The sequence below is a fragment of the Ambystoma mexicanum genome, chromosome 10, assembly GCF_040938575.1.
Source record: "Ambystoma mexicanum isolate Mex_15411 chromosome 10, UKY_AmexF1_1, whole genome shotgun sequence".
NCBI classification, from domain to species: Eukaryota; Metazoa; Chordata; class Amphibia; order Caudata; family Ambystomatidae; genus Ambystoma; species Ambystoma mexicanum.
Genome location: NC_090932.1, coordinates 1,407,404,146 through 1,407,418,794, shown reverse-complemented (window position 1 = coordinate 1,407,418,794; position 14,649 = coordinate 1,407,404,146). Strand labels below are relative to the sequence as shown.

General features: G+C 47.1%; 1 protein-coding gene across 8 annotated transcripts in view; it reads right to left on the bottom strand.

Annotated features, from left to right (window-relative positions):
• The window catches only part of ALKBH2 (alkB homolog 2, alpha-ketoglutarate dependent dioxygenase), a 248,924-nt gene that overhangs the window by 119,908 nt on the left and 114,367 nt on the right, over positions 1-14,649 (bottom strand). For 7 of the 8 annotated variants that reach the window (XM_069619441.1, XM_069619442.1, XM_069619440.1 and 4 more), the window contains exon 2: positions 1,438-1,788. In XM_069619441.1, the coding sequence (XP_069475542.1) occupies positions 1,438-1,717 (280 nt within the window). In that variant the 5' untranslated portion in view covers positions 1,718-1,788. Of the gene's footprint in view, positions 1-1,437; positions 1,789-10,500; positions 10,639-14,649 lie in introns of those variants that run through there. The other variant, XM_069619438.1, reaches the window with a different exon arrangement.

The window sequence follows — 14,649 nt, the reverse complement described above, 5'->3', positions numbered from 1 at the left end:
CATGCTCTTAAAGCGGGTATGCTCTCAGAAAATAGTTGCGTGTTCGTATGCCCTCCTACTGCATGGCAACACAGAAGGCATTCAGATAATTATGCATAAGTGGTGGATTTACTGCATGCAAGATGTCAGACACATTTTCAAAGGAAGGATGCACACTGATGCGAAAGGCATTGCTGAAAGTGAGATAATTAATGGTACACTATAACACTTATGATATGACCAAGTCACATCACACCAAACCAAATACACATGTATGACCGTCATTACAGCGCAGAGTGTGTGCTGTGTAATTACCCTGATGCTACTTTTTACCACTTAATGTGGGGGTGCTCGGAAGTACAGAGTTTTCGATTTGGGTGGTTCGTACTAGTGCAGTTTTGGGGAAGAAAACAAAAGTGGACCAAGTGCAGGTTTTACAAAAGGGAGCAGAGTATCTGTATCCCCTCCACCCCCCATACATGAATTGTGCAATCTGGCCATGCTAATGTCATTTTATGTTGGATCGATTTATACCGTACACCGATACCACCCAAGGGCAGTCTCCAGGCACTCTAATGGGTCAGTTTTGCCCACCCCCCTTTGCCCGCCCCCCCAATTTACCATTACTGCACTGCACTTCTGTGTGTGCCGCTGACTGCCTTGTACCCCTGAGGCGTCAGTTCCTCCCACTTACCTGGGAAGGTGCGATGCCGCTGGGTCCTTTTTTTTGTTTTTATTGTTTCCTGTCTGCCGCTTACCGTAATCTTAAGCAGGGGACACCCTGCAACACCTGACTGCTGTTACTGCGATCAAGGAGAGCGGGGGGACACCCCCCGCAACCACTGCTCCGATTGGGCGCAGTAATGGGAGTCAGAATACTGTGTAGGGGGAAAGTCGCAGTAACTGCGAGGTTGCAGTTATTTTAGCAACATGTTCGTATATTTCCTTTTCTCTCAATGTACTGTAACATTTTTTTGGGCCCCCAAAAAAAAAAAAAAAGTAGCCTCCCACCGTGCATAAAAATGATTGCGAGCATTAATCATTCTTTTTGGTAACGAGTCTGAATCTAAAATAGAAATCCAGGTCCAGAAGGGGCTGCACAAACTCAAGCATATTTGTGAACTGTCCCCTCTGTGCCATTAACAGAGAGATCAAAAATAGCCTCCCAAACAAAGGGCATTCAAACCTTCTCTAGAGTGAAAACAAATACCTGAATGCACAAACTTTAAAAACGATGCTTGAGGAACCCGAATGACTATGGTCAATGCAATGGTCGAATATTATTTGTGTCTGCCCTGTTCCTCTGCTGAATCTGGGGCAACCTTTGCCAACAGAATTATAGCTTCTAAAGACCCAGCAGAGGGGTGGGAGCACCAAAGACCATTTTACCCATCTCACAGTATTAAGTAGATAATTGGCTTGTAAATATTACTGGTTTCCTTAAACAATTGCCTTTACCTGAAAAATATGTTAGTTTATTTTCCAGCTCCAAGAAAATATCATCCGCTTCAGCTTTACAAAACAACGATGTGTAATCGCAGTCCAGTCCTTGAGATTTGATTTTTGTCCAAGTGTATGGCGGCCATGTGGCTTTTTCATTTGAGAGGAGTCCTCGGCTTGCATCGTCACATGTAAGCTGTGTGTCCATCAACCCTTCTTCTGTCTTCGTTTCCAGATTTTCCCGTTTCCTTTTTCCAGAAGTGCAACTACCTGCTGCTTTTATTACAAATGTATCCATGTCTTACTTTTGCTGTGTTCAATAAAGCCGAAGCAGCAATCGACATGAACCAATTCACCCAACATTACTTCCTGCGGAGAAAAAACATGGTTTTATTTGCATAGCCCAATATGCAGATGTGAAGGTTTGCTTAAACATTTTATTTTTCAAGTACCAATGTATTGTGTGTAGCATCAAACTGGGTGTGCTTACGATGTAAGGCCCATAGAGATACAGATATTATGCAATCTTTTACCCTCAGACAAAATAATATCCTATGTGATTAGTTGCATTTGGTACATATTTAAAAAGGAAAAAATGGTTACTTTCCAATTTTCTGCTACATGACAATCATTTGTTGATATAGTGGTTTTGCTTTTGATTCAGTAGAAATAATGGAAGTAGAAAGCTCTACTTTTCCACCAGTTTCCATCACCATGTGCGATCAGTCGAATGAGTGCATTTCCTATGCTTTGTCAAACATCAGCACCATTAATCTTTTTTTTTTAAACAATGTTGCTAAACATAAAATTGTACACTGTGCATGCTGACAAGTTTTAAGAAGCTCGAGTGATGACTTTCGGGCATAAAGATACATCAGTTTGCTTCTTTCCTCTATTCCCCCTGCCCGCTCCCTCCCTATCTCCTAAACTTCTCCTCACTGCACTTGCGAATGCCACGTGTCCTAGTAGAACAATGACTAGATTTTACTGTTTTGCCTTCGTTCTTTTTTCCCCCTTATCCCCTTCCCATTTAGCCTTGTTATGCTTTGAAACACTGTTCAGTTGTATAAAGCGCCTAAAAAATGCTCAATAAAATAAAATAAATTGCTCAGAAAATTGGTCAAACTGCTTGAGATTATTACTGCAGGTTAAACATGGTTTTGCATTAACATTTATTTATTGCTTTTTGGTACAAGTTAATGCTCGCATGTGCATTCACTTACAAACTGGTGACTTATCCACAGTGAAATAATATAATTATTCCTCCTACCGCTCAATCCTCCCTCCACACCATATCAGACAGCACTCTGACCTCCCTCCGTCTCTTCATGTCATGTAAATTCAGATAGGTGGCCTGACCACATCTCCTCGAATAGGCCGTTCTTCTGCCTTCAAACCATGACCTCCTCAATCAGAGAAGTTGCAAGTAGGTCCTGCACCCAGTCCTCCTTTGTTGGGGGCTTGTGACAGGTCAGAAATTAAAGCTGGACACATAGTTGTCATGTTATTGGTTAAAGACATTTATTAAATACAAATCGGTTTTTAAAAGGCCTCTCTGGCCCTATTCTGTAGCGGAACGTGCCTACCTAGAAACCAAAAACTAAGGATCTGCGTGTGTGAGGAGATCAATAACTGAAAAGCCATCCTTGTGTCCAAAACGTCCCATCCTAACCCTCACACTATAAACAAAACAACAAAGGGGTGCAAGGAAATGTCTTTAACTTGATGTTGGCAAAAGTGTTCAAAAGTATAAGAATGGCTCCAACGAAAATGTTCTCCAAGGTAAAGACCCCTGGATCCACAGGGTGGTCTTCTTCCCCTGGATTCTTAAACAGGATGGCAAAAATGTCTCTTTAGCTAACAGTTCCTTTGTCTCTTCACTGGACACACAAAGTTCTTGTTGAAGCAATAGGTTCTGCAACAGTCTTTCTGTAGTATTTCTTGTAACCTTGCAGATTGCCTGCTATACTCCCCTGCCAGGAATCTTTATATAATTTCAGTTGTTTGGTGTACTCGCCTGCCAGGACTTCTTATGCATTTCACAGTTCTTTGGCTATGCCACAATATCATACACCGTGAGGTGCTTGGTAGATTTGTTTATGGTAACATTTGCTCAAATGTTTCCCCCACACGGTCATCTCATGCATCTATATTTGATTGGGGTTTGCCTTTGTACTTTGCCTTGTCTGCATTCAAACATTCTTATTGAGTGTTGAATTTGTACTTTGACTTGACTGCATTCAAACAAACTTCGGGTATTTTCTGCATCAGCAATTTCGTACCATTCAAACATTGGTTGGCGCGCTTGTCGGAACACCCCGGGTTTCCAAGCTGCTTTGGGCAGACTCACTGGTTCCTTCCAGTGTCTCTGATGATTCTGCTTGAGCCTCTGTGGTGTGGTTCCTTCACCCGCTTTCCACTTTGGAGCGTGCAGACGTTCTTCCAGCGTCCTGAGCGGCTCTGCCGTCACTTGCTGGCTTTTTCTTTTCAGCCCGGACTGGTGAATGCCGTCTCTGCGAGCAACTCAATATCCAGGAACCCCTGCGCGGCTCCTAGCATCTCCATGGCCCTTCGTGCTCATATGCAGCGTTTCTCCTCCTGTCCAGTCGGCCTTCTCTGTTCCACCACACCTGTCTGTGTGCCTCACAGTCGTGAGCCACAGCATGGGGTTCAACGTCTTCTCTTGCACTGCTCAATCCAATAGTGCGGTTGCCATCGTCAAATGTACCTTGCACTGAAGACTTTGAAAAACAACTAGTCCACATGTTGTACTTCAAGCTCCTGTCACTTTGCACAATCTCCCTCATCCTACTCCTCGTCTGGGTGTTTATGGGAGTTGGAATACAAGGATGTCATTGGACATTTAACTCTTCAGTGTTTTTTCTCTGAGATGTCACATAAAGGCACATAAAAAACAAATGGTGTTACGTGTGAATTGTGGGCGTTTGGGTCAAAAGTTGGCATATAGGGGCATATACTCCAGCAGCAGCTGGGCATAAACTCCAGATTACAAATGCATTTGCTTCCCACAGTGCTCAAATCAACCACCTGTATGTTTTCTGAAGTTCCCCTTTCCAACATGCACATGGCCCTCGCAACAGCAGCCCTTCCCTTAAGTGGGATTACCGTGAATTAATCTAATCCAAAATGTCCGAAGGAGAAAAAACCTACGTTATTTTACCGAAAATACATTTTGGTTTTCTCTCCCCGGGACATTTCGGACAACCCCCGTCCCCCACCCCTTTACTTAACTGTGGGCGGCACACCTCCTTGTGTGCCGCCGTCTCCTGCATCCCTTTGCGATGCTGGTTCCCTTCACTTGCGTGGATGGGAACCAGTGCCGCAAGGTCCTCTTTTTTTCCTAAACTTTATACCAACGTGTGCGGGGGACACCCCCGCAGCCCCGCTGACATTACAGTTAATGGTGCGGGGATGCCTCCGCTGCCCTTGTTCACTGTAATTGAACCGAATGGGGGACATTTTCAAAATTTTTGGCCGTATGTAATTTTCGCACTGCCAAAATTCAGTCAAGTCTCCCTTTTTTTAAATTTTTCTACGGATCCCCCCCTAAGTGCACCCTCCAGCCCTTTGGTTGCACACAGCATCTGAAAGGGGATTTTCTTGGATCCAGGAGGCAGCCTATCCAGCTTATTCCACTCAGATACCTGCCCGCTAATAGACTGTGCTCATATACACTTATCACCTGGTTGAGCACACTGATACCCTCCATCCCCCCACCCACCAGTGTAAGTATAATCAAAACCCATCATTCTTCACATCTCTTGCCAACACAGACTCAAAAACTTAGTCAGCTCAGACATTACCTCTCTGTTGTGTGTCAGACTCGTCAACAGCACCATTTGTTCCAGGGTTCCTGAACTGGTCACTTCTCATTCTATCTATTCGTCAGCCTCATCTACCAAAAATATGCATGCTGTGTTTTTTAGTAAAGGCTAAATCGGGCCTTGCAAATTCTTAAAAAGCAGACTAGACCTGCAGGTCGAGCTCCTTAGTTTACATATTCTACACAAGAGAAATGCACTTGCCCCCTGGTGAAGGGTTACAAAAAATGTCCAACCGCTTTCTGTAAATGGTACATGTCACCATAAGCAAACTTCATATTTGGCATAATGCTGCCGCTGTTACGCTCACCTAGCTCCCACAGAGGCGTCGATCTGAACTGGACAGCTGCGGTCTCCACGAATGTGACGCGTAGGGCCGAGATGACGGACTGGACTGGACCACCTAGCTTCGTTTGCTTGGCCCGTAGGAATATTCTTCTGCAAATGGAGAAAGGGGATTAACCACCCGTGGAGTTGAGCGTAAAAATCCCCCCCACCCCCGCTGTTCTCCCCACAGAACACCTTTGATGTCCCCTCTTATAGTCTCACCTGATGGTTTGAAAAGATGAGCTCTCCATCCTGCATTGAGCGCAGGGGCGCGTTGATAACCAGTTGCTTCACTGGCTCGAAGGAATTGGTGAGTTCCAGAACAATATTGACTCCTAAAAGTATGTAGTTCGTAAGAGTTCACATGTCTGACTTACACTCTTGTCCGATTCCTTGCAGTTTGCAGCTTGACCCCAGCGAAGAGTTCCTCGTGGTAGCTGACGAAGTTCAGGTAAGGATTTGGCTTATCCTACACAGTTCAATAAAATAAGGCCAGAATGTAACCTGTTGCTTGCTCCCTTATTCAGGTGTGGAGAGAAAATATGAAGTTCGGGGAATAATGCCTCCGGCGGTAAAATTAGGTAAGTCTATTGTGGTGAAAAGAGTTCCCCTTGTTTGTCCCTTTGTCTCACCTTGTTGTCCTTTTGTTCCCCTTAGGGGCTGGGGTACGGCGAGGATGCAATGGAGACTGCGCCGACCCGTGAAGAGGAATAGTACCCCCGGCGGTAATCAGGTAAGTCTATGGGGGTAGTTACTATTGCCTCTGTTTATTCCCTTGGCTCACCTTTGCTGTTCTTGTGTTCCCCTTAGGTGCCAGAGTGCGGCGGGAACGTGCAGAAGGATGCGGTGGATCGTGAGGATGCTGCGAAGGCCGGTGAGTTCAGCGCGGCGCTGCAGCAGGCGAGGCGGCACGCGTAAAATGCTTCTTTCTTCCAGCTCGAAGGCGTAGTGGATCCGGAATTCAGGTAAGGATTGAAGGTTTTGCTCTTATTCTAACCTCTTCTCCTTCTGTTCCTCCCTTTTTCTAGGAGCTGCAGGCTCGAGGCGGGCGTGGCAGAAGACTGGATGCAGGCTTGCAGAAACGGTGAGCTTACGCTGCTGGATGCAGAATAACGCCAAGCGTGTCCTGCTCTTCGGGCATGGTTTAAATAGCACCCAAAGTAGTCCCAGGTGAGTATTCCTCCCCAGCCCCACCCGAGTAAAAAATAGTCCCTAGGTAAAATAGTCCCTTCCAAGCCTCATTTGGCTTGGAGCTCTGCAGCATGGTCTGCATCAGGTAAGTTCTACTCTATGAGCCTGGCGCCTATGGCACCAGGACTGACTCTCCATATGAGCCTGGCTCCATAGGCGCCAGGACCGCACCCAAACAGCCCCTACCAGGGGTTTTTGGGCTTGCTCAAAATAACATGATGCCTGCTTTCGGGGTTGCTGGACCTGGTCTGGTTGCCCGGGGGTAGGCATCATGACAGCCGCCCAGATGCCAGCCATGCACAGTAAAACTATTTGTCATTTACTGAAACCAAATTGTGTTTGCAGTAAATGTGAAATAAAAGTTTTAAACATACCCATACTCACCTGCAGGGTCGAGTATCATGCAAAATGTTACTCTACCTTTGTATAATCTCCTCCAATATGAGAGTTATCCCCCCCAGTCCTTTGAGATCTTTAATTTCCATAAAGCCAACCTCAGGGATTTTTTTCCAGACGAAGCCTTGGATCTCCTGGTTTATCTCATACAAGGCCTTTACAGGGCAAAGTGGGAGCATTGCCAAAATATAGTTTATCCTTAGAGCCGGTGTCCTCTTCATGGCATTCACTTTCCCTTACAGTGATAACTTCAAACACCTGACTTGGATTGATACTCTAGAAGAGATTCTGGCTGAGACAAATCTGCATCAATATAAAAACACAAAAGAAAAAACAAACAGTATTACGTTTTCAACGGTTATGTTGTTGGTGGATACATTGGAAATGTGCCACTAGAAGCTATGGTTGCAGCACCAGGCCACACCCACCATTACAGGAGTTCCCCAGTACTGAGCAGGCCATGCTTCTCTTACTGTTTTTACACACAGTGGGATAGGCGGTGGAAGATGTTATGTTGAGCATGGGACAAAATGAGGGCAGAGGTCTTAAAGCCCTGCTGCAGGCACTTGCTCTGCCACTTTGCCAATTTTGCCCACATTAGGAGGCATTTAAAAACATAGGACGTAGCAGTGACTGATGGCACATATATAGGGAACAGGAGCCAGCTTCCTGTTCTTTCAGAAAGGGTGGTATTACAAAGGTGTGAGGGCTTCTAGGACAGACTACTCATCTAATCTATGCATACTTCAAACTGCTTTCACAAACAGATGATTTTAGGGCATATAGCCTAACCTTTAGAGATAGAAATAGAGTAATCAACAGTATAACCCAACCAAAAGGAACCAGAAACGCAATCACTAGAGATGACCAGATATTCTAATGCATTACACAATACATAGGATTAGCTGTAATAAGTTATGGACAGTAAGGAACTTCTCTTTTCTTTAACTAAATGCAGCAGCAAAGAACACCGATTTATTTGAACTACATCTCCCATAATTCTTACACTTGATGCTCCTCTTCTAACCCATTCTCCAACAATGGAATACTGCTCCTCTTTACTAAAGTCCAAAGTCCTCTTTTTGAACCATGAAATCCATCCATCAATATCATCACAAAGGGCAGAAAATGTCCCTCAATCTTGATCCAACCACCATAAAATATCCAATGTTCACTACGAAAGGCATTCTTGGTTCTGATACCAATTAGTTTCTGATGAAAAAAGAAAATCTTGAGACCACCAGGGGGCGCAGAAGGCAATGGCTGCCTGAAGCTCAGCTCTCTACCCCAATGAGATGTCAGAGAGGATTCAGAGCTGACCCAAATCAATGAAACTACAAGAAATACCTTCATAATAAAGGGGACTTCGGAGCGCAAAGGATAAGGGCTCTTCGGCAGGCTGAAACTAGCGTTAAAGTGTGATCCTCCAAGACAGCCCATCCCCCGCCGGCAAAGGCTGAAAAATGGCGGGCTAGCAGTGCGGCCCGATCAGCCCTCAACGTAGCGAAGGGCACCAAGACCTGTGAGAGGCTCTGGCAGGAGGGACTCGCTCGGTGACAGGGCGACAACCAAGAAATGGCCTGGGGGCACACCTGGAGCTCCGGTGAGGAGCGGCGGGCACCAGGGGGCTGGGACGAGGAGACGCCGGAGTCCCGGCGTATGACGAAACATAGCCCTCTGCTGCGGGACCCACCGATGCAGTGGAAGATACAGTGCCGCGGGGGAACAGGAAGCATGCTGAGGAGTGTTGTGGCAAGAAGAGCCACCGACTGACAAGATCGCAGGGACCGGGAGGAGTCCCCCTGCAGGGCCCACACAACCAGGGGGCCAACCGAGGTGGAGGCACAGCCAGAGGAGGGAGGAACCGCTCTGACACAGATCTCGGAGAAGCACAGTGAGTGCGGGAAGGGGCTCTGTGGGGGTCCGCCCCAGAAGGAGCAAGAGCTCCGCAGAAACGTCTCCCCGCGGGGGGAGATGTGCAGTGTTGCCGGCGTCCAACCCCGGTCGCGGAGCAAGGATTGGCAGGGAGAAGGGGAGAGAGAGCTGCTAACCCCTCTGGGGGGGGGACTGGCATGCTGAGCAGACGATGAGCTACAAAGAACACTGGCCCGCTACCAATATAAGGGCTCTCCTTAGAACAGTGAGCAAGACAGTGAAAAGGGGTGAATGACTCTACGCATCAGGGGATAGCACATAAAGGGAACTTACAACCCTAAGAGCCCCCAGGAACAGTAGAAAAGTCAAACAGTGGGGGGCAACAACAAGGCGCAGTCACACAACCCCATAAGAGGCTCATCGAGGAAATGACAGACAGCCAGAACCACAGGGGTTAATCCAACGTGAGAAGCACTGGCAAAAGGGAGTGAGGCTGGAGACGAGAGGTGCAGCCAAGCACAGTGAGTGGAATCCAGAGAGAGGGATCACCACAGCCCCACAAAGGAGACAGTAACTGACCTGAATGCTTGGGTTTTCACAAAACAGAAATACAGAAAGTGGGGCCAATATAAGGCAGTACCCCTGGGAAAAGGAAAGCCAGCGACCTGGCCTGGAGCCTGCACACAACATCAACGTGGTGAAAGACCTGGCACAGGCCCCCAAGGTCGCAACCGCGTCAGGAGAAATCGGCCAGTCACGCGCGACCACAAAAGTGAGCGTTGAAAGGTTACAACAATACAGGAGATCACCAAAAAGTGACCCTCGCGTCCCAGGAAAGTCGTCAAACGATGGCCGCGGCAGCCACGAAAGAAGACATTGCAGGTATCATGGCGGAAATTAAAGCACTACGATCTGACATACAAACTTCTATCTCAGAGATACGGGGGAAAGTGGACATTATAGAAGGCAAAGTGGAAAACCTTGAGCACAACCAAACCAATGTGGAACTGATGGAAATGAACCTAAATGCCAGCATGACATTCATTGAGCTAAAGGTCGATGACATGGAAAACAGGGAAAGGAGACTCAACTTGAGAATACTCAGATGAAGGAAAAGCAGGTGGAAAAGACTGTGCAAGACATAGTAAATCAACTGTATGTGAACGAAGGAGGAAAAGAAGTCTCCATTGAAAGAACCCACATAGGGGGTAAGGCATTTGGTAAAGGGCCCCGCTCAATCATAGTGAAATTCCTGAGGTACAAAGAAAAGACAGAGATCCTTAACAGGGCGAAGCAGAACCAGGACATCACCTTTCAAGGCTTGCAAATAAAAAAATGTCCAGGACCTATCAAGCTTTACACTTGCGAGAAGGAGAGCATGTAGGCCCCTGACCACATGGCTTACAGACCACTTGATCCGATACAGATGGGGATACCCGTTCGACTTGACCTTTCATCACAATGGAGAAGACTTCAGGATCACAACACCAGAGGAGGCTCTGCAAGTCCTGAGCAGTCTAGAGTACCAAAAGTGAGGAAGGGGGCCCGTTGGTCCCTCAGCATCGCAGTCAACTCAGAAGCGACAGGGCCGAAATCCTGCAAAGACAAAAAAGGGGCAAGGGAGGGAGAAAGTACTTTAGACCAAGTCCGAATTCACCTGCAAAGCTCCCCTGAACAACCAGGCAGAGATCACTGCCAGCGCATCACAACACACAAACTGGCACATCCACAAAAAAGCTCTATAGGATATCATACACCAGAGTAAGGTAGAAGGCATACAAGGGGGTCACTACTTGCTCTCATTGGGGTGGGAGCCGTCAACCCTGGTGGCCCTCAGTTCCAAGGGGGGGGTCTCCAAACCAAAGACCAGAGGCTCAGTTAATGACTTCTGCTCAGTTGGCACGTTTAACCAGTTTTAAGGTTATGGGGGAATTGGAAGGGGGAGGGAAAGGAACAGGGAAGCGAAAATTTGTCTTAGAGCACGCTGAAAGGACAGGATGCCATGAGTTGGGGTTAGTGGCAATTATGTCACCAGGAGCGAGGGCAGGGGGAAGCAGACGGCCGGGCAAAAGCAAAATGTGGGCTGCACGATCAGGGGGGGATCTACGGTACGTAGACAACATCAAGCATTGCGAAACAGCGGAATGGGATCCAGCGTAGCAGAAGGAGGGGGTTGCAGCGCCCGCCCGCGGAGAGGAATTCTCAAAGTGGATGTAAAGGGACTCAACTCGCCAATCAAAAGATCTCTGCTGGTTAGGGAGTTCGAAAGGGCGGAGCTTGATGTACTTTTCATACAGGAGACCAGACTCAAAAAGGGTGAGCAACAGGCACTAAGGGGGAGAACAGCGGGTCAAACATATTGGGCATCAGGGGACAGCAAGAAGGGCAGAGTGGGAATCCTTCTCAGCAAAAAGCTAAGACTAGAGCACCCAACAGTGGAGGGCACATGCAGGGGTAGGCACTTAATAGTTGGAGGCAAATGGGAAGACACCCAGATTGTGTTGGTAGGGGTATACACATGCCCAATCGGGGACGGGGTCCATTTAATGAGGCTGCCCTAACTGCATTGAACGGGAGGGGTGACGACCTGGTATTGGTGGGTGGGGATTTTCATTCATGGGCGAACCCCCAAATGGATAGACAGCAGACCAGGGTAAGGAGCAAGAATAGCGTAGGGGAATATTCGGTCAGGTTCGGAACTACACTGGAGGTGGAAGGGTTAATAGACGTATGGAGATCCTGCAACCCAAGAAAGAAGTGATACACATTCAAATCAGAGGTGCAGGGCACCTTCACCAGGATAGATTATCTACTGATTGACAAGGAAAATCAAGGTAGGATCCGAGACAGCTCCATACGGCCAGTAGCCTGGTCAGACCATGACATGGTTATAACAGCCTTGGATCTAGAGGGACTGGGCCAGAGAGAAAGGAGATGGAGGTGTAATGACTCCCTGTGGCAGGATAAAATCTACGAGCAGGAGCTCAAGACAGAGATAGATGATTACTTCTGACTTAACAGAGAGGTGAATATAAACACAGTGTGGGAGGCGGGCAATGCGGTGTGGAGGGGTCACCTCATCAGAGAAGGGGCAAGACGGAAAAGGGAACGTAAAATCCTGGAAGGCAAGCTGAGGGGAGAAATAGTGGAGCTGGAAGGGAGATTACATGCACAGGGCACATACCGGGAGGAGCACCTGTCGACCATTATAAAGAAAAGGGAGGAACTGCGCTCACTAGGAAAGGATGAGGTCGTAAGGAAATTAAGGCTCCTTAAGCAGACCTTCTATGAAAAGGGGGACAAGGCCGATAGAATGTTAGCCACCAGAGTGCGAGCCCAGCGAGCAGACAGGTGGGTGGAAGCAATAAACACGGAGGAAGGGGCCCAGGTACGGTCTCTGAGGGAAATAGCGGGGCAGTTCGCCAGCTTCTATGAAAACCTGTACACCTCGGAGGGGGGTACAGCAGAAAATGAAATGAGTCTACATAGAGGGAGCAGGTCTGACCCAACTTAGAAGGGACGAGCAAAAATTTCTTGAATCCGATGTAACCACAGAGGAAGTCACAGCAGCTATCAAAAGACTCCCGCAGGGAGGGGACCCAGGTGAAGATGGATACACCATGGGATTCTATAAACGCTACGTGGATACACTCGCCCCACACATGGCCACACTGTACAACCACATACGACAATTGGGCCAGGCCACGCCCTCATTCCCGAAAGCTCACATAGTTGTGATTCCAAAGACAGGGAGGGACCTAGCGTGCTGCAAATCATACAGACCTATTTCACTCCTGAATGCAGACGCTAAAATATACACCAGAGTACTAGCAACACGCATGGAGGGCATCATGCCCCGACTGGTCCACCCAGACCAGGTGGGCTTCATAAGGGACAGGTGAGGAGCGGACACAATGCGGAAAACACTTGACATAATGGAACACACGGAACCATTAGAAGGGAATCACGCCCTCCTAAGAATGGACGCTGAAAAAGTCTGACAGGGTAGAGTGGGTCTTTCTATGGGAGGTGTTACGCAACATGGTTTTCGGGGAAACACTGATAAGAGGGATCCAAGCCCTATACAGGGAACCAAGGGGAAGGGTAGTGGTCAACAACACAACATCAAGAGAATTTTGACAAAGTGGACCTTTCTATTGTAACTTCTCTATATTCTCCTTTTTACATCGTATTCTGCTCCCCCTCCAGGTTAATTTTTACTCTCTGGGCAGTGTGAAGAATCACAGGAATCCGTCACTTCGCCCCAGGTGGGGAGCCTTTCCCTGTGAGGCTAGGTAGGTGAGCCCGCTCTGCATTACCCTACCTAGGGGTAAAGGAAAGCTGGACCTCACTGGGAGAGACTCCCGTTCCTACGAGGAACTCCCTAAGAACATACCAAAAATATACCTCCAAAAACATCCAGTGAAGAAAGGTATAAGAACATGCCAAAATATGTTATTGTCATCAAGAAACTGATTATTCCTTGGAAGGAAAAACTATATTGTATTGAGACGAGGAAAAATGTCTGTGGAGGAATACATACTGTAGGACAAACAAAGAGAAGGGACTGAAACATTACGCCAGGAAAGTCTCACAGCAACGTAATAAAACAAAGAGGCAGAGACTGGTAGGAGTGAGAGGGAACCCGTGAGTTACAAACTTGCTCGCAGACGTATGCTAAAGAAAATCTCGATGTGCTGCATCCAACGCAAAGGAGAAACTAGAGAGAAACTGGAGACATGCAGCGTCTGTAACAGGAAGAGCAGAGAGAAGCAGAGATGGACATGAGGCGTCCTCATCCCGAGTGAGAGCCAAGTGGTGGCATGACCACAATCAAGCACAGGTGGATCAGTTAACAACACGGCTACCACTTCCTTTGATTCAACACAGAATGAACCGGCAAACGACAGACCCGGGGGAGATCATATATTAAACAACAGGAATTACGAAAGGACAACCGGACAAGTGAAAGAGAAGGTTGCAACAATTCGAGAACCCCAGTAATGTTATCCCTGAACACCACAGGTAAGGGTAAAGCGGGATACCCAGAACAGGACTGAAGATAATTACTGGAACGCTCATACTCATCCCAGTAAAGATGAAGCATTAACATGGAATGATAATCCTTACTGGAAGGTTTACACTCGAAGAGGTCAAGGAGAAAAACCTGAGATATTACACAATAGGAAACACTGTGAAAGGGGAAAAGCTGAGGAGCAGATTGAAACAGAGAATAAGGGCCAAGCCCAAAGTGAAACCAAAGATTGTGAAAGATCGAGAACCCAAGAATCCAAGGGAAAAGTTCAAAGTGTTGAATAAAGTTTTCCCTAAGAAAGGAAAAGGACATACAAATGAAATAAGGCAAGAGAAGAAAGAACGAAAGAGTAATCGAGTGAAGGAGAAGGTTGAAAACTTGAAGAACCCAGTATAAGAACTGTGTGACTTAATAAAAAGTAGTTACCAAGAACTACTTCAGAATATATTCCTGAACTGAACTTGGTGAAGACCCAGTTTATAGGAGAAGGGAGTCATTCTCCTGATTTCTTTGTTGCTGTTATACTAATAGTGGTAGGTTAGTGTGGACAGTGGACAGATTCTG